This window comes from Muntiacus reevesi, chromosome 16 (assembly GCF_963930625.1).
Source record: "Muntiacus reevesi chromosome 16, mMunRee1.1, whole genome shotgun sequence".
Lineage (NCBI taxonomy): Eukaryota > Metazoa > Chordata > Mammalia > Artiodactyla > Cervidae > Muntiacus > Muntiacus reevesi.
In genome coordinates this window covers 2588145-2607611 of record NC_089264.1, presented here as the reverse complement: position 1 = coordinate 2607611, position 19467 = coordinate 2588145, and the positions used below count along the sequence as shown (strand labels likewise).

Here is a 19467-nt window from a genome sequence, read left to right as displayed (position 1 = left end):
TTATTAAGATACTTCATTTGATTAGTGCTTTGTAAAATAACATTTGTGATACTTTGAAAAAAAGAATGAAGTGCTGTTTTGAAAGATTCAACTGTTAAAACAGGTTTTGTGTCTAATTTTAGGGCTGCTGTATCCAATACAGTGGATTTGAATTGAGATTCCCTATAAGGATGAAATGCATACTGGATTTTGAAGACTTGGTTCATAAAAGGAGATGTAAAATAACTCAATAATTTTTTTTATCATGATGACATTGAAATGATAATGGGTATATAATGCTAAATAAAACATTGTCGAAATTCACCTGTTTATTTTTACTTTTTCTAATGGTGCTACTAGAAAATTTTAAATTTGCGTATGTAAGCCAGCCTTTGTGGCTCACATTACATTTCTGTTGGACACTGCTGTTTCAGAGGGTCCAAGTGGAGTATACAAGGCTTCTGGGTATTTAACAGAGCTAATTAAATCCCAAAATCTTTCAAAATCTACTCTTCATGATTTAAACATAATTCCAAGTATTAATATCTTCAAATGTGTCTTGCATTTATTTTAAAAACATGCACCGGTCAAAACAAACTGGACTCCACTATAGCCATAAAAACGTGTTAGCTGTCAAAGTATGAATATCAAAATATGCGTCTTCCAAGTTTGCGTCTAGTGTGCCTTAGGGATAATGCAGACAATTTCAAGCTTAAACCCAAATACCTTTGTCATTTTCAGTTGAGAGAGTTAGCATCATGAGGCCCTAGAAGAAACACATGTTCAACTCAAGTCCTTACTCTGGACCTTTCCCTGGTACTGTGAGGACTCACAGGTCTGTCCACTCAGGCTTTCCTCATTGCCTAAAAGCATCCCTTGCTCCAGTGGTGAATTGTCTCAGAAATCCTTTTCCAGCTAACTTCCACACTTCCTCTTTACACTTGAGACTGTTTCATGGGATCCTGGTCATTTGGTGTTTTCTTCTTTCCTTTTGAGCAAAGTAAGAACAAATGAGTCAGAAAGCGGAGAGAAGATAGAGGGCGACTATTCAGGATCACTTCTGTCGTCTGTAGTGACAGGCTGGACTCTGCTCTGGGTGACAGGCCCCCGCTGGCCCCGTCACACGGGTATGAGCTCGGTGGGCCCGGCCTCCGCGGGTGGCCGTGCAGTGGTCCCCGTCTGCAACGCGGGCACCGCCCCAGCGTCCTTGGTGTCCATGCTCACGGTGCAAGAGCGGTTCTTCTCCGCCTTCTTGGCTGTGTCCGGACAGTTCTGCACAAAGATCACGCGGTTGTAGGCCTTCAGCCTGCGCCATAGCTGCACGTAGACCTTGCACTGGACGTACATGAAGACCAGACCTCCAGTGAAGCCGATGGCCACCACAACCAGCTTTGTCCAAAATGGCCATTCGAGGACACCTTTCAAATAAAAGAGAATGTAATCACCGACTCATTATTGATAGATTAGGTGATTTTCCCCCTATGGTTCCTTCAAAGGACCATGCATGCTTTTGTTTAGTTGCTAAGTCGTGTCCAACTCTTTTTGTGACCCCATGGACTATAGCCCATCAGGCTCTTCTATCCATGGGATTTCCCAGGCAATACTAGAGTTGGCTGCCATTTCCTTCTCCAGGGGATCCCAACCCAGGGATCGAATCCGTGTCTCCTACATTGCTGATGGATTCCTTACCACTGAGCCACGGGGAAGCCCTTAAAGGATTATGCCCACTTGTTAACATAAATCAGGAATATATTGTTAACAACTAGTAATAATTACAACCAAAATTGCTTAATTGCTTTAAGTATTCTCAAAGTGTTGCTAAAATTGTACATGACTTCTCTCACCTACCACTCTACTGTTTCTCATTCCTCTTACCACCAAGAACCACTGTGATCATCAGATACTACACTGTATTTTGATACTTGACTTCAGCATTTATTGTTTACAGTGAAATTTTTAAGGAAGGATAGTGTACATACTGAGTGAAAGAATCAGACTTAATCTTCTTAAGGTAAGAGAAGCTATGTGTGTGGGGTTGTACCTACAGGTCCCCACCCCCACCTGCATTATCTTTAAATTAAAAAAAAAAAAAAGATGATAGACACAGAAGCTGCTACATCTCACCAGAGAGAAAAAAATTCCTGGGTACAGACATGCATAAGATTTAGGGTTTCAGTCACTTGTTTTATCCATCTTAGATTTTGTAACTGAGAACCATCTCTTTTTTACGCATCAATGTTTTCTCTTAATTTCCATCATTATAACTAGAAAGGGACTTTATTTCACAAAGAGTTTGCTGTAACAGTATTTAGGCCAGGCATGATTATAAGTGTGTAATAAATGATGGCCAAAAGACCACATCTTGCCAACATTAGAATGCTGAGGAGGATATACCTGCCTTCAGTCATGTGAGAGGCTGTCAAAAAGAAGGCTGGTTGGAAACCACAGTACAGGGGAGTTGAATTCCGTTTACTGACAACAGTGAGTAGAGTTACACATCCTGCTGATAACAGTGACATTTACTCTACTCTGACAGCAAAACGATCACTGCCTTGCTTGCCTCACACAGAGGGTTCGCCTTGCTCTTCACTCGTGTCTGTGCAAGGAGAACAGACTTGAGTCAGTGCACCTGGGCACCAGCAGCTCCCCACTGGGCAGGGGAGGGTGTAACTGTTCCCTGGGCCACCGGGCAGTGTCTGGAGATGATTGTTCCACCTGGTAACACTTGGGCAGGTGGTACTGACTTAGCAAGCCGAGGTCTGTAATGCTGCTCTGTTAACATCCTGCAGTGTGAAGGACAGCAGGAAGTTTACCTAGTCCAAAATGCCAGTGCTGCTGAGGCTGAGAAGCCCTGTTGCAGAAGACGACCACTTAAGCTTCTTTATTTAGAAATTTGCAGGGAAGATTCAGTATACAAATTAAACATCTTGGAGTTCTTTAAATTTAGCAGGATTTTTGCTCTCAGCTGTTCCACTGAGCAGTAGTCTCCTTGTTTAGAAAAATTTTAACCACAGGCAAACAGGAGATGAAGTGTGCTTTGTCTCATTTTTTGGGAAATCCCCATGCATGACATCTCACTTTCCCTCTGATTTCTATTCACACTGAAAGTTAAAAGTGCCTGGATAATTTCCCTTCTGAGCCTCTACCCATGATATTTCCTCTCTCAAGATTTTGCTTCTCCATTTCTGTGTGTCTACCTGTCTCACAAACCTGAGTGGGAAATCATTTCCACCCGGTAATAGATGTGCTCACCCTTTCACATTATTTCTTACACATGTGGCCTGAGTCACTCTGACACAAGTTATTCTCTGCAATGCCATCATCCTGACAAGTGCAAGATCTGCATCTTCTTGGTCTGTGTTTTTCACACTGCCTTGCTCAGTAGACATTTCAAGGATGAATAAACATTCTAATGACTAAAGTTCTGACTTTGACTGCTGTGCCTCAATCTTTCCAATATAACCAGAAGTGACAGCCTTTCTTCCCTTGCAAGTGAAGCTCCGTTAGTGATGGATAGGCTGAAGAAGGCTCCTTTCTTGTCCCACTTCTCCTCCCAGACCCAGTGGCCAGAGTCCATGACATGCCTAAGAGTCGGGGTCAGGAGTAGTCAGCTGCCAGACCTTGGAGACCCTGACCCGGGTACTTTTCTTCCACAAGGTATCTCTGAATTCATTTCCTCTGCTCAGGTCATTCTTCCTTTTTACTTTCCTAGGGAGTCAAAGCTCCCATGATTTCTCTAGACAAAGTTTCGAGTACAGAGTATCCCCCACCCCAGAGCCAAAGCCATTGAGTGCAAACTCATTGTTCAGATGACCATCTTCTTTCAGAGACAGCTGATTTTTCTCTTTCCCTTTGACTAAGTGGGCAGGATTTTTGTTTCCTTTAGAAATTATTGATATTATTGAGCAGTTATAGGATTTTACTTTGGAAAACTCATGCTAAGGATATCTTAAAATAAGATGCCAAAATGTGGCTAAATGGATTTTCAATGTTCTTTTCATTGGTGAGATGTATTTTCTTCTTTTTATTGAGAGATAGCATGTTGTTTTCCCATTCAGTTGTGTTGGACTAGTCAGTTCTATGCTGTTTTCCGTGAAGAGAAAAGAATGTACATAGTAAGGAAGGGTGGAGGTGAAGAAGGGAAGGTCAGAGTGGACCCCTTGTGTAACCCAAAGAATTCTGTGAAGCTGGAGCATGTACTCAAAATTGCTAAGAGCACAAAGTTGACCCTACTTGCCAGTTCAGATGAGGAATTTGGAAAATGCAACTTCAAACAATTCAACCATCTCGTCTTTTCTCTGAAGTCCAAGGATTTATTATTTATCTCTACTTCTGCCTTTGTGTTTGAGATCTTTCTTCAGGAGTTTCTGAAGACTTAGAAGTCAACTCTCTGCCCATCTTGACCTCTTAAGTATTGATAAGAGATGCCTGGAAATTCTTGAGCAAGGATTGGAGGAGCAGATATTCTGTGAACCATCATTTTCTAAGGAAATGGAAATCTTCTCTTGCCCTTCAGATATCTTCAATCAGTTCATTCACTTTTCCTATCATCATGTCAATCCTACAAGAATGGGCAATAAATTTTCAAGTCATATCAATAAACAGTTGTCAAAATAACTTCTTCCACCATTTTGATAATTTATATGTGATACGATACCTGAAGGTTGCAACAACATCCACACCATCCCAAAACAATAGACATGCCAATAGGTTTTCCAGGAAAGGCTTTAGATTTGTCCTGTGATATGGCATTGAAGACTTCACAAATTAGACTTAGATGAATCAAAATGCTGCATTCCATCTGCCTAAAAGTGCAGTGCTACCAGAACCACAGAAATCAGTACACAATTTTGTAAAGAAACTGGTATTTGAAGAGCGAGTAAAAGCACTTCAGACAAAGAAAAGTACATTGACCATTCAGCTCATCATATGCTCTGTATCTAAGGTGAGATTTTTCTAGCAAGCCAGAGAGGGAAAGTAGGAAGTCTAGGTAAAAGTAACTGTATTTACAGACCTTGAATGAAGGAATAAACATGATGGAAGAGTAAAATCTGTAATTTTTTTTTTTTTTTTTTTTTTTTGCATAAAAAAATTGCCCAGATCTTCCTCACTGCATCTCACACTGAGGCAGGATCAGAAGACAGGTTGGGTTGAAGGGCATTTACCCCCAGGAACCTGAGACTAGAGTTTTCCACCAACAGGATCACTGCAGCCAACTTTACAGTCACTGTTTCCTTATTTTCACTTTCAGAACCCTCTCTTTTCCTGGCTAAGAAACAGCCAGATTCCAAATGACTCAGACTCATATTCAATTTCTTCACAAATCAGACCTTACTAAGATTTCCTTCCTTATGGTTAACAGCTTCACAAGGGGTATTTCCAAGAATGAAGGGATTTTGCACAGGGAAATAGCCCATTTCACATATTTACAGTCTTCTCCTTAACTAGTTTTAATGGTAATATTGACTGTGAGTAAACATGGATGATACATGTGCAGTATTTGTATAAACACTTTGTTTCAATTTATCTGATGCAAGGTCAAGCTCATTATGCTTTTGAGAAACCAATCCTAGAAAGAAATTTCGGAGGATGATCAGTCTGACTTAGTCAACAAATGAGAAAAAGTAAGCTTTGGAGTGATTATTTTATTCAAGATGACTTCTTCATGACCAAGGCACAACTAGATATGTGGTGGGCCTTCCAATCATTAGCCCAAGTCGCCATTTACCACTTTGAGGTCATTAACAAAACAGCATGTATAGTTATGTTAAAAAGGAATGTTTAAACAACAGTGCTGAAAAGGAAAATATTATATGGATGGCAGGGAAGTGATTTTTAAGATGCTCTCAAAGCAGATGTTAACAGCCAGCAGGGAGGTACAGTCCAACCCTGGATGTGCTTGGAGGCTTGTGAGGGAGTCAGATGTGAACAAAATCAATTTGCTATACTAGGCCTTCATTTCTATGCATTTACATGGTCCTCGGGCAGCCTTAACTCTGCACCTACAGTCTCTTTCATAGATTGCATGAATTGTTTCATTTTCTTGGCCTTATATTTGTGATTTGTTTCCAGCACACAGATAGTACCCTGGAGCATTCTTCTAAAATATGTAAAGATAAGGCAGGGGGAGTAATTGTTCCCCCAAATTAGAGTTGACAACATGGATAATTTAGGATGTTAAAGTTTCAAGTACCATGCATTTTTGATTTTTCTTTTTTCATCACAGGAAATAGAAAGAGAGGAATCTGGGGCATGATGCATATTTAAGCTAAAAGGACAGTCACTCAACATACAAAGGACTTTTTCCTGACAGTCTTGTTATTACAGCTCGGAAGATGTTGCTATTTTATATTCAACTTCCATTCTGGTTAAAGAAGGGCAATTTGTTCCTCTTCAAAGATTTTTGAAGGTTTTCAGGATGGATTTTAAATATTTTTACTTTTAAATTATGCAGTTCCCCCCCTCCCCCAAAAAAACTTTAAAATCCAGTTCAGGATTAGTTCTCACAGTTCCAATGCCAAAGGAAGATTAGTAACAACTCACAAGGATGCCTACACCACCTGATAATGTGCATTTTGGGAAGTCAGGCATTACATACAATTTGAACACAAATACAGAGAGCCTTTTACAAAAAAAAAAAATTTTTTTTACAAAAATCACCTCTGTCCCACTCAAAATTACCCAACCAGTGACTCTGTAGGAATAACTACAGAGTCTGCTTCATGATAAAGATCTTGCTTCCTAATTCCAAAAGTCTGAACACCAAAGATAAAAGCTATCTCATTTTTACTTGCTTTTAAGAAACTGAAAATAATGTTTAAAAGTATATGTTAGAAAACTGACCTTATATAACATGTGTATAAAAATTGATAGATAGATACAGGTATTGGAAAGCTGATCTTTGATTACCATGCAGCATATTCTGTTGGGAAATATGACTGATAACCCTGGGTGATAGTCCACTGGAGACTGTGGTTTGAAATTCTGCATCTACCCAGAACTGAGAAAGGGAAAAACTATTTTGCAGAAAAAGTCTAAAGAAAAGAAAAAACTAGAAAAGCTTGCATACAAAGAACTCACCCTCCTACATTGACTGGGTCCCTTGCTGGGTACCAGATACAAGCGCTCAGCACCTAGGATGTGCTGGTGAACAAGAGAGACCCGCCTGACCCGTCAAAACTCAGACAAAGAAACGAGCAGTCACAATAGCATGTGGCAAGTCTCCTGGCGGGGCAGAGCCTCTCAGCCTGACTGCACAAGAGGCTCGTGTAAGGGCTAGTTACACGTAAACCCCTGGGAATACAGCTCGATGCTCAGCGGTGGTGCAGACGCTGCACAGTGATGCGATGGGCCACGCAGGGGGTGGGGCAGGACGCGCAGGAGCACGTGTGCCCAGTGCTCAGACAGTGCCAGCTGCACCCGCCAAGCGGGGCTCCACCCGCCAAGCGGGGCTCCACCCTCAGAACCTCTGAGTCACAGGTCCAGGGCGGAGAGACGCAGGAGTCTGCCTTTCTAGCAAGCACTCGTGACGCTCGTGCTGTAGGCCTGGGGACCACATTTGAGAGTTGCTGCAGCAGTAGCAGTTATTCTACCTCAGGGAGCTGATCTGGGTTTCTGGGAAGCAGCGAAATTTAAGGTCAACTTAAGGGACAAGGAAGTGTGTGATGACACATGAGCATGAGAGCTGGTGTGCACGGTGGACACGGAAAGCTGGCAGGAAATATGTCCCCGAGACAGAGAAGTGGAACAGGGTCTGGAAGCAGGTCTGCGGGCTGAACCAGTGTTCAGCATAACTGGGTTTGGCCGGGCCATGGGGTCAGCATAGCTCCTTCCCATAGTCCAGGGTATATTTTTTAAGAGTCATGAATAAGCAGGGACAGAATGTGGTCAGATTTATGTTTTGAGCTTGCTGTGATTATGTTTCTGGACGTGTATTGAAGGTGGGCAAACTAGAGAAAGTCTTGCAAGGGGCAGTTGCAGTCTTGGAGTAAAAGAGATGTAACTACATGGGTGGTAGCAGTGGGGAGAGAGAGAAATTGATAGATTTCAGAGGCTTGTGGGGCAGACTAAATAAATAGGACTTGGTGATTGATGAAAGCTGGAAGTGAAGGGGAGGAGACAGTAATGAAAACTGGGTTGCATTTTGTTACTGGGGATTAGCAATATCTTTGCCAGAGTGGTCAGAGTGGGAAGTGGTGGAAGGGTTAGGAGTTTGGACACACTAGTCTGAGTGCCTGGGAGACCTTTAAATGGAGAGGCCGGGAAGCAGTCAGATGTCTGGTTGGTGATCAGGGGAAGGGCGTTACCAGCATAGAAACAACATCTGAGGACATAAGGACACTCGGGAGGACTCGAGAGGGACAGAAACAGGAGACACGGGTCACGGGTTTCACGGCCGAAGCTGACAGCCATATCCAATGTGAAATAAACAAACACTATCTGCTCATGTGTGTCAGAAGGGACTGAGCAAGTGAGTTAAGAGAGAACTTCTGAGCAATCTGCATGTGGATGACATAAGAGTCATCCTCTTGTTCTGTCTGGCTGAGGTGACTTTCATCTCCTTCCCCTTCCTTGTGGCTGGGGGACCCCAGGGGGAGCCCCGAAGGCTGCGGCAGCAGACCCAAGCAGGGTGACCACTGGACGAGAAGAAGGCGTTGCTGGGACCCTGAGTCAGACTTCAGGCCAGATTCGGTCCAGCTGCAGGTCTCCTCTGGCTCGTGAGGAAGCACTCCATCCCTGAGGCCATAGGCTGGGGGCGGGGAGGTGATGTAGGGAACGGGGCGTCTCTTTGTTCTCGCACAGACAACTGCAGGGTTTGTAGCATGGTTTTTTTTAACCTGGCTTGAGCCAGTACTGGCAACCGTAGAGGACATGGGCTTAAACAAATTTCATCTGAGGGGAGCAATGGGGAGAAAGGATAGTTAGGGAGTTTGGGAAGGTCATGTACACACTGCTACATTTAAAATGGATAACCAACAAGGTCTCACTGTATATCACAGGGAACTCTGTTCAGTGTTTTGTGGCAACCTGGGTGGGAGGGGAATTTAGGGGAGAATGGATACATGAATATGTATGGCTGAGTACCTTTTCTGTCCACCTGAAACCATCACAAAATTGTTAATCATCTGTATATCCCCAATATAAAATGAAAAGTTAAAAGAAATGTCTGAAGCTTCCCAGGTGGTGGTAGTGGTAGAGAATGTGCCTTCCAATGCGGGAAACATAAGAGATACGGGTTCCATCTTTAGTTTGGGAAGATCTCCTGGAGAAGGAAACAGCAACCCACTCCAATATTCTTGCTTGGAAAATCCCAGGAGCAGAGGAGCCTGGTGGGTATAGTCCATGGGGTCACAAAGAGTCGGTCACAACTGAAGTGACTAAACACACCAAAAAAAGGTCTACTCTGAAGGAACTTAGTAGGGATGTGATAGATATTTTAAAGTCTGGCATCTCTGAAACAATACAGCTCTAAGCAACATGGTTGAATATAAATTGTGTACACATGAGTTAACACTGATGTACAAAATACCCCCCAACTTGTCTTCTGACCCAGCATACCCCTGCCTGCCCCCAGCCCTGCCAATTCCCAGCTACACACCACCTCCTGGGGACTCTGGGGTCCTGATCCTTTTGATCCCAGCCCTGTTCTGATGAGAACCAGCACCAGGAGCACAAGAACGGGACTCCTTCTCCCCTTTGGTCCAGACAGAGAAACACAGAAGAAAGAAACCTCTCCTTTTAAAGATTCTTTTCTTCCTTCCTTCCTAGTCTGACTGCCTCTCATCTTTTTCTCTTTCACTTCTTTTTTTGAAGGAGGCTCAAACTTACAGTGCTATCATCTGAACACCTTCTCCTTCCAAATTCACCCCTGGTTTTACATATGATATATGTATCTCTCCCTGGAGGAGGTTGGGGTGTCTCCCTCACTGTTTTACCAGCTATCATTTAGGCTACCGGCTAAAGTCAGCAGAGCCTGTTGAGAAACAGAACTGGGTCCCTTCAGAGGTGAAGACAAGCAAGTTATTTCTGCTCCAGTTTTGAGTGGCCTGTCCATTTAAAATGTTAGACTATGCTGCAATGATTTTAAAACATCTTTCTTCAGACTTGATACCACCCTTCACTATCAAACTTCAGTCAGTTCAGTTCAGTCGCTCAGTCATGTCCGACTCTTTGTGACCCCATGAATTGCAGCATGCCAGGCCTCCCTGTGCATCACCAACTCCCGGAGTTGACTCAAACTCATGCCCATAGAGTCAGTGATGCCATCCAACCATCTCATCCTCTGTCATCCACTCCTCCTCCTGCCCCCAATCCCTCCCAGCATCAGGGTCTTTTCCAATGAGTCAACTCTTTGCATGAGGTGGCCAAAGTACTGGAGTTTCATGTTCAGCATCAGTCCCTCCAGTGAACACCCACGACTGATCTCCTTTAGGATGGACTGGCTGGATCTTCTTGCAGTCCAAGGGACTCTCAAGAGTCTTCTCCAACACCATAGTTCAAAAGCATCAATTTTTCGGTGCTCAGCTTTCTTCACTGTCCAATTCTCACATCCATACATGACCACTGGAAAAACCATAGCCTTGACTAGATGTACCTTTGTTGGCAAAGTAATGTCTCTGCTTTTTAATATGTTGTCTATGTTGGTCATAACTTTCCTTCCAAGGAGTAAGCGTCTTTTAATTTCATGGCTGCAATCACCATCTGCAGTGATTTTGGAGCCCAAGAAAATAAAGTCTGACACTGTTTCCACTGTCTCCCCATCTATTTCCCATGAGGTGATGGAACCAGATGCCATGATCTTAGTTTTCTGAATGTTAAGCTTTAAGCCAACTTTTTCACTCTCCTCTTTCACTTTCATCAAGAGGCTTTTTAGTTCCTCTTCACTCTCTGCCATAAGGATGGTGTCATCTGCACTATGAAACTTAGCATGGTGAAAATTTCAAACTGTAGTGTTAACCCATTCTATAAGATTATAGTGTGCTAATTAATAGGCTGTAACACAGTCTCTACTAACTGCCCTTTTATTCATGTGTTACAGGAAGCCATGAATAAAGTGAATTAAATAAATGGAAAAAACATTCTATTTTTACAGTCGTTTGTCTTTTCACATGGGGCAAAATCTGATCTTCATCAGCTCCTGAATAGCTTAAAGTGGTGTGTGGCATCTGTGGATTTCTGCCCCGCTAAGGTGGACTTGATAAATCTCACTTTGGTCAGCGCTTTACGGTCAGAGTGCTCATCACTAAGGGAGCCAGAGGAGCCTCAGCTGCCGGAACAGGGAAACAGCTCTGCTGTGCATCCCTGGGTGATGTCACAGGACTCAAGCCACAAAGAGAAAGGAGACAAACTCTTACCATTATCATTGCCCTGCTTGATCTCCTCTGCTGTCCGATCTATCAACACGTACAAGGACCAGACCACACAGGTGATGGCAATGACGTGGAAAGTGACCGAGCAGAAGATTTTCCTCCTTTCGCTGGTGGTCATCTGCAGTTTCTCCCACTGCAATCACAAACCAATTACACACAGTTGAGTCTCCAGCCAGGAAATCTTGCTCCCCATTTATATCCCAGGCCTAGGTCATAAATGGAGAGAAAACGTTACATAGCTGCCATTTTAGATGACACTAAAATATTCAAACAAGTCTTCATGTTTTAAAAGAACTACAATCATAAACTGTGGAGTTATAACTTAAAAAGTACATAGTAAAGCAAAAACAAAAATATATTCCTATTCTTCAAATAAGTAGTTCCTTGTAGTTTCTTTTTCTGTAACATGAAGCGGACAGTTTTAATATTACACAATTTTCAGAAACATTTTGGCTCAGGTTCCATATTACTTCTCTGTGGCCCTAGGTTATAAGCAGTCATACATAGTATCTCCTGGATTGATACATACCCTGACACAGTGTTGCATTCTCTTTTTTAAATCGGAGTATAGTTGCATTACAATGTTGTTAGTTTCTGCTGCACTGGGGGAAGATTATATGTATACGTAGATCCCCGCCCTCTGGGGCCTCTCTCCTGCTTCCCTGCTCCTCCCATCCCTCTAGGTCATCACAGTTGAGCTCCCACCAGCTATTTCACACAGGCAGTGTATATGTGTCAATTCTAGTCTCCCCATCCACCCTCCACCATGTCCACAGTTCCGTTCTGTACGTCTGTGTCTCTATTCCTGCCCTGCAAATACACTCATCTGTACCCTTTTTCTAGATTCCACATGCACCCCAATGTTCTTTGCAGCACTATTTACAATAGCCAGGACATGGAAGCAACCTAAATGTCCACAGACAGATGAATGGATAAAGAAGATGTGGTACATCTATACAATGAAATATGACTCAGCTGTACCAAGGAATTAAATTGGGTCATTTGCAGAGACATGGACCTAGAGTCTGTTATACAAAGGGAAGTAAGTCAGAAACAGAAAAACAAATACCATATATTAATGCATGTGAGTGTTGCATTCTTCAATGTGTAAATTTACCAAGTATTTGAATGGCCGAATTTTATCTGAGAAAGAGTCAATGTGTGTCACAACTCTCCTCCGAGAAGACACATTTTATCCTCCAGGCAACAGAAGGAAGTCAGCTGCAGCCCCTTTGGGTGCAGTCTTGCCTTCAGCTGCCAGCAGTCACAGTCGCTGTGCCCAAGTCTCCCTCCTCAGGAAGCCCAGGGCCCTTTCTTAGTCGGCGAGAGGAGGCGGGCAGCCCCTGTGTGGCCAGAAGGGAGTCAGGGCGTGCATGAGGAAACGTGTCCATGGGTTATTTTGCAGTAACAGGCTTTCAGATGAAATTTTTACTATCAAACAACATTTTAATGCCTTGACAATTACAGTATCACTTCATTACATTGTTAGGATTTGATCTTTACTTTTCTTCACATGTTTCTATAGGAAAATCAAATCATTATGAACTTATTAGATCATGAATTTTTTTCGGCAATTCATGATTGTTTGCATTCTTTTTTAAAAAATTGTAGTTGATTTACATTGTTGTGCTAGTTTCAGGTATAAGCAAACTACATAGTAGCTTCCCTCTAGCTACTATGTAGCTTCTGCATTACAGGCAGATATATTATATATATTTAATATATATATTTTTTCAGATTCTCTCCATTATAGGTTATTGCAAGATACTGAGTATAGTTCCCTATGCTATACAGTAAGTCCTTGTTGATTATTTGTTGTATATATAGTAGTGTGTATATGTTACTCCCAAACTCCTTATTTATTCCCTCTTCCTCTTTCCTCTTTGGTAACTATGAAATTAATTTCTATGTCTATGAATTTATTGCTGTTTGTAAATAGGTTCATTTGTATCATATCTTAGATACCACATATAAGTGGTATCATATGGTATTTATCTTTCTCTGACTTCACTTACTATGATAATTTCTAGTTCCATGTGTGTTACTGCAAATGGCGTTATTGCACTCTCTTTATGGCTGAGTAGTATTCCATGTATACAGAATACTTCCACATATGTATCTACGTGTATATTTATGTCACGTCTTTATCCATCCGTCTGCAGATTGCCATTTACGTTGTTTCCATATCTTGGCTATTGCAAATAGCGCTGCTATGAGTCTTTACATTTTTTATTTATTATGTTCTTGCTAAAGCAGAATCCTTAGACCTTCACAGTCCCACTCCTTACCCAGCCCACCTCACACGTCATAAAGCCCCATAAAGGCCTGAATCTGCCACCAGCTCTGAGACACGAGTGAGCCTCAATCTCTCCAGGCCCAGGGGCCTCATCCCCCTCAGAGGCAGAGATGGGTGGTGAGACACGATCCTCTCCTTTCCTTCACTAACAGACTAAGCCGTGAGGTCAGGCACTGTGCCAGGTAAAGCTGCTTTCCCACCTTCCTGGCAGAGGTGACATGGACTCTTTCCTATGAGTGAGATGTCAGTGGCTATCTACTGGGATGCTGAGTTTTTACCCTCCTGACACAGGAATTGCCCCTTTCTCCTTCATTTTCTTTTCTTTGCTGCCTGGAATTCCCAATTAATGGTAGAAGTCCTAATAGTCATCTTGCAACCTTGAGGAAAAATCTTGAGAACTAAGAGAGACCTCAGCCCATCAGCCACAGCTCACCTCTGGCCGCCATGCATATGTGAGGGAAATAAAGTCCTGTCTGAGCCACTGCTTCTCAGGACCCTGCTCCTCACTGTCAAGGGCAATTCCTGATAGAAGGAAATGAAACCTCCTGACTTCCCTACCAGAACATTAATGTCACATGACCACACGTTTGTGAACACATGAACTGTAGCCCGCCAGGCTCTTCTGCCTATGGGATTTTTCAGGCAAGAATACTGGAGTGAGTTGCCATTTCCTTCCCCAGGGGAATCTTCCCAAGCCAGGGACTGAACTGAAGTCTTTTACATTACAGGCAGATTCTTTACCACTCAGCCACCTGGGAAGCCCATTCCTCTTTTACTGGCCAGTTAGTCATCACAGCATTTCCCATTCAGGGTCTGTTAGAGCCAGTTAACCTAATCTTGGACTCCTTCTCCTCAAACTATATTTTCTCTATTACTCTAAGTAAGTAATGGAGAAATCTTTGTAATGAAATTAGGGGAAAACCAAATGCTTCAATTTATCTATAGAATCTATTTTTAATTAATCAACATTGAAATGAGAAGATTTCAGGGCTTTTTATCACAACTTCACATCACAGGTGTGAAAGATTGTTTTTGAAATTTCATTGTGTTATTGTATTTATTTATTGTGATATTAGTCTAAATACTGTGTGATTATGAACTAGAACATTATTCATTTGGCAACAGCATTTCATGATTTAGTAACTATTTCTTGGATTACCTCAGTATTTAATATAAAAAGATAAAAAGTGTAGGATGGTGCACAAGGGCAGCTTTACATGTTCAAATTTCCTAAATGTTCTAAGTGTTACAATACCTTCAGTAACAAAATATTCATAACAAATCAACCCTCCCTTGTAAAATTGACTTTGAGGGAGGAAAAAGTGCTTAAAAAGTGGGTCTTTTTTTAATCTAAAGAGCGTTTTGATGAAGTGGTTGAAACATATTCTTTAAAACTCATCAGCCTCAATAGAAAAATATCAGAGGGCTGACAAGTATCAACCAAACTCCTTTTAGTTCTAGACAATAGTAGTTCTGAAGCTGTCACTTCCTAACCGCAGCAGCGTTTTAAGGAGAAGTGGAGTGTAAAAGGACCATCAGACGTTGCTGTTACACTTTCCCCCTCACAGGGGCCGCCCAGGAATCCCAGACAGCACACGGCTAAACGCGATACCGCGGCGCCCTCTTCCGGACAGCCACGTCACTGCATGTGGCACCCCGCACACGGCGCCAACAAAATTTAAACCATTTCATGAAATGTTCATCCATCCACATCTTTGAATTTTCAAGTTTAAAGACTGAATACGTTTTGCAAGCCGCCACAGTGAGAAGTGGATCAAGAAGGCAAGGATATAAATCTTATGTTAACAGACTTGTCATGAAAGGGCAAATACTAACATTATTTAAGAAGCTGAAATTCAATACTAATTCACAAAAGATTTGACAGCAAAGGACTATATGCACAAATGCACAGAGCATCAGAGCTCCCCTTCCAATTTAATAAAATAATGTGTGCTTACGCCCACAGGCCCGTGTCCTGTGCAGGACCCGCGTCCCCGCCCCACCCTGGAAGATTAGGAGGCGCCCTCTAGGTGCTGCTTTAAGGAGACGCGTCTCTCCAGGGGGTCTCAGGGGAGCTGGTGGAAGGGGCCAGAAACAGGCAGGCGGGAGGGGACCCCGCATATTCGCTCAAGTGCCGGCAAGTCCCTGCCCTCCTCGACCCATGCACTTTACTTCACCTGCAAAACCAGCTGCACAGTCTCAGCGCCCCAGACCTCGCTTCCCTTTATAGGATCCCTGGGTCGCTGGCACCTGTTTTACTGTCCTTGGCCTTTGGTCCCCTATCCAGAGCCTTCAACGACAGAAAGAATTGAACAGAACTCCTTTATTCAACTTAGAAATACACAATTATTGAATTGAAATTTCATTGTGTTATTGTATTTATTTACTGTGATATTAGTCTAAATACTGTGTGATTATGAACTAGAACATTATTCATTTGGCAACAGCATTTCGTGATTTAGTAACTATTTCTTGGATTACCTCAGTATTTAATATAAAAAGATAAAAAGTGTAGGATGATTTCCAAATTGGAGTCTGAAAAGATTTCCAAATTGGAGTCTAAATTGATGCAGACACGGTTTCTGTAAAATTCTCCGTTTATTTTAGCGAGATGAAACTGAGCGTTTTCTAATTTAAATTACTTGTGTTTTCAGCCTGTCCTAATATATAAATTTAAAACAACAACAGCAAACACTGCCTAGTAAGAGTGCTTTTAAAATTTTTGTACCAGTGAAAAATAAGGGCAGCTTATTTGTATGACATCAACGCACACGAGATGGGTGCTACTTTACCAAGTCCATTTTTTATTTTTTATTTTTTTTCGTCCTTGACTCAGCCCCACTGCTTTTTTCAAGTTTCCTAAGGGAGCTTCCTAGTTCCCTAAGCTTCCAAGTTTCCTAAGGGAGTTTCCTAAAGGAGCCAGAATTTCAGCGTCTGTGTCATGATAAAGCAAAAGCCACCACCAGAGGGCGTCGGCCCACCAAGCTCCTGGTTCCCAGGTGATTTTCCAGGGTCCCAGAGATTCCAGAGTCCCCACCAGCGGCTGGCAGGCTCTTCTCCGTCATTTCAGCAACCCAGACTAAATGCAAAGGCACATTTTAGCCCTTTAAAAATTCCCAACCCTGCTTATCATGTTATGGTGATAACATGAATGAAACTAATATTTGGATCAGCAGGTTTAGTTTGTTACATTATCTACAGACCCAATGGGCCTCCCTCCTGGCTCAGTGGTAGGTAAACAATCTGGCTGCCAATGAAGGAGATGCGAGTTCAATCCCTGGGCCAGGAAGATCCCTTGGAAAGGAAATGGCAATCAATGACAGTACTCTTGCCTGGGAAATCCCATGGACAGAGGAGCCTGGCAGAGGACAGTGCATGGGTGGCAAAAGAGTCAGAGGCGACTTAAGCAAGCACCACCACCAACAGCACGCCCGTGTGACTCATTGTGCCAGCCAGCCTGGAACAGGAGGGAGTCTGGGGCTGAAAGACTGACCGAATCCCTAGAGGCCCCCTTGGTCTAGGACAGTGGTTCTTTTTTTAAATTCTTAGTTTTTGTGCTTTTTTTTTTTTAATTGAAGTATAGCTGATTTACAATGTTGTGTTAATATCTGTTATATAGCAAAGTGATTCAGTTATGCACACACACACTTATTCTTTTAAAAATATTCTTTTCTATTGTGGTTTCTCATAGGCTATTGAATATGGTTCGGAGCTATATAGTAGGACCTTCTTGTTTATCCACGGGCTAGTGTTTTTTAAAGAAATTCTTCAGGCGCATCACCACCAGCGTGGAACTTGGTCACTGCTGCATTAATCAAAGAAGGAGGCCATTTGGCTGAGGTGGTTCAGTGCCCCAGTGCCCATGTAAACAAATCAAAATCTAAGCCTTTAAATGCCTCATGGTCGGAAAATAGAAACTTAAGGACAACTAATCCCAATCAGCCAACTAGGCTTTAATCATGAGCCACCCCTAATCTTCTAGCTTGGCTTCTGCACTTTCTTCTGCGGCTCCTGTGGGTGGCGTCTCCTAGCCACTTCCAGTATGGTGTTGCCCAATTCAAATGAAATTTTGTTCAAATGAATTCTTAAATCTTTAAATAAGCCCTAGTTTATCTTTTACCCATTAGAAATGAAATATTTGCATATGGTGTTTCACCTGGCCTTCAGGTGATTCTGCGATTGTGGTTTTCATTCTGTCTGCCCTCTGGTGGAGAAAGATAAGAGGCTTATGAAAGCTTCCTGATGGGAGAGACTGACTGAGGGGGAAACTGGGTCTTGTTCTGATGGGTGGGGAATGTTCTGTAAACCTTTAATCCAATTTTCTGTTGATGAGTGGGGCTGTGTTTGATCTGAGACCAAACTATGGTGGAGGTAATGAAGATAATGGCGACCTCCTTCAAAAGGTCTTGTGCACACACTGCCACATGCAGTGACCCCAACCCTGCAGCATGATACAGGGAACCCATGCCTCCGCCAGAGACTCCTGGACACTCGCAGGCAAGTCTGCATCAGTTTCTTTGGGGTCACTGATCTGAAAAATGTCAGTTTCCATTCCAGTCCCAAAGAAGGGCAATGGCAAAGAATGTTCAAACTAGCCCACAATTGCACTCATCTCACACGCTAGCAAAGGAATGTTCAAAATTCTCCAAGCCAGGCTTCAGCAGTATGTGAACTGTGAACTTCCAGATGTTCAAGCAGGATTTAGAAAAGGCAGAGGAACTAGAGATCAAATGGTCAACATCCGCTGGATCATAGGCAAGAAAATTCCAGAAAAACATCTACTTCTGCTTTATTGATTATGCCAAAGCCTTTGACTGTGTAGATCACAACAAACTGTGGAAAATTCTTCAAGAGTTGTGAATACCAGACCACCTGACCTGCCTCCTGAGAAATCTGTATGCAGGTCAAGAAACAGCTATTAGAACCGGACACGGAACAACAGACTTATTCCAAACTGGGAAAAGGGTCCATCAAGGCTGTATCATTGTCACCCTGCTTATTTAACTTATGTGCAGAGTACATCATGAGAAATGCTGGGCTGGATGAAACATGAGCTGGAATCAAGATTGTCGGGAGAAATATCAATAACCTCAGGTACGCAGATGACACCACCCTTATGGCAGAAAGTGAAGAACTAAAGAGACTCTTGATGAAAGAAGAGAGTGAAAAAGTTGGCTTAAAACTCAACATTCAAAAAATGAAGAGCATGGCATCCAGTCCCATCTCTTCGTGGCAAATAGATGGGGAAACAATGGAAACAGTGAGAGACATTATTTTCTTGGGCTCCAAAATTACTGCAGATGGTGACTGCAGTCATGAAATTAATAGAGGCTTGCTCCTTGGAAGAAAAGTTATGACCAACCTAGATAGCATATTAAAAAGCAGAGACATTACCTTGCTGACAAAGGTCCATCTAGTCAAAGCTATGATTTTTGCAGTAGTCATGTATGGATGTGAGAGTCGGACTATAAAGAAAGCTGAGTACCAAAGAATTGATGTTTTTGAACGGTGGTGTTGGAGAAGACTCTTGAGAGTCCCTTGGACTGCAAGGAGATCAAACCAGTCAACCCTGAAGGAAATCAGTCCTGAATATTCGTTGGAAGAACTGATACTGAAGCTGAAAGTCCAGTACTTTAGCCATTTCATGCGAAGAACTGACTCATTGGAAAAGGCCCTGATGCTGACAAAGATTTAAGGCAGGAGAAGGAGATGACAGAGGATGAGATGGATGGATGGAATCACCAACTCAATGGACATGAGTTTGAGTAGCTTCAGGAGTTGGTGATGGACAGGGAAGTCTGGTGTGCTGTAGTCCATGGGGTC

At 42.6% G+C, this 19467-nt stretch overlaps 1 protein-coding gene across 3 annotated transcripts in view; it reads right to left on the bottom strand.

Moving 5' to 3' along the window:
• Positions 1-139: 139 nt before the first annotated feature.
• The window catches only part of MARCHF1 (membrane associated ring-CH-type finger 1), a 435397-nt gene continuing 416069 nt past the window's right edge, over positions 140-19467 (bottom strand). For all 3 annotated transcript variants that reach the window (XM_065907224.1, XM_065907226.1, XM_065907227.1), the window contains 2 exons: positions 11334-11481; positions 140-1397 (listed from right to left, as the gene is read on the bottom strand). In XM_065907224.1, coding sequence (XP_065763296.1) covers positions 1099-1397; positions 11334-11481 — 447 coding nt within the window. In that variant the 3' untranslated portion in view covers positions 140-1098. The remainder of the gene's footprint in view (positions 1398-11333; positions 11482-19467) is intronic.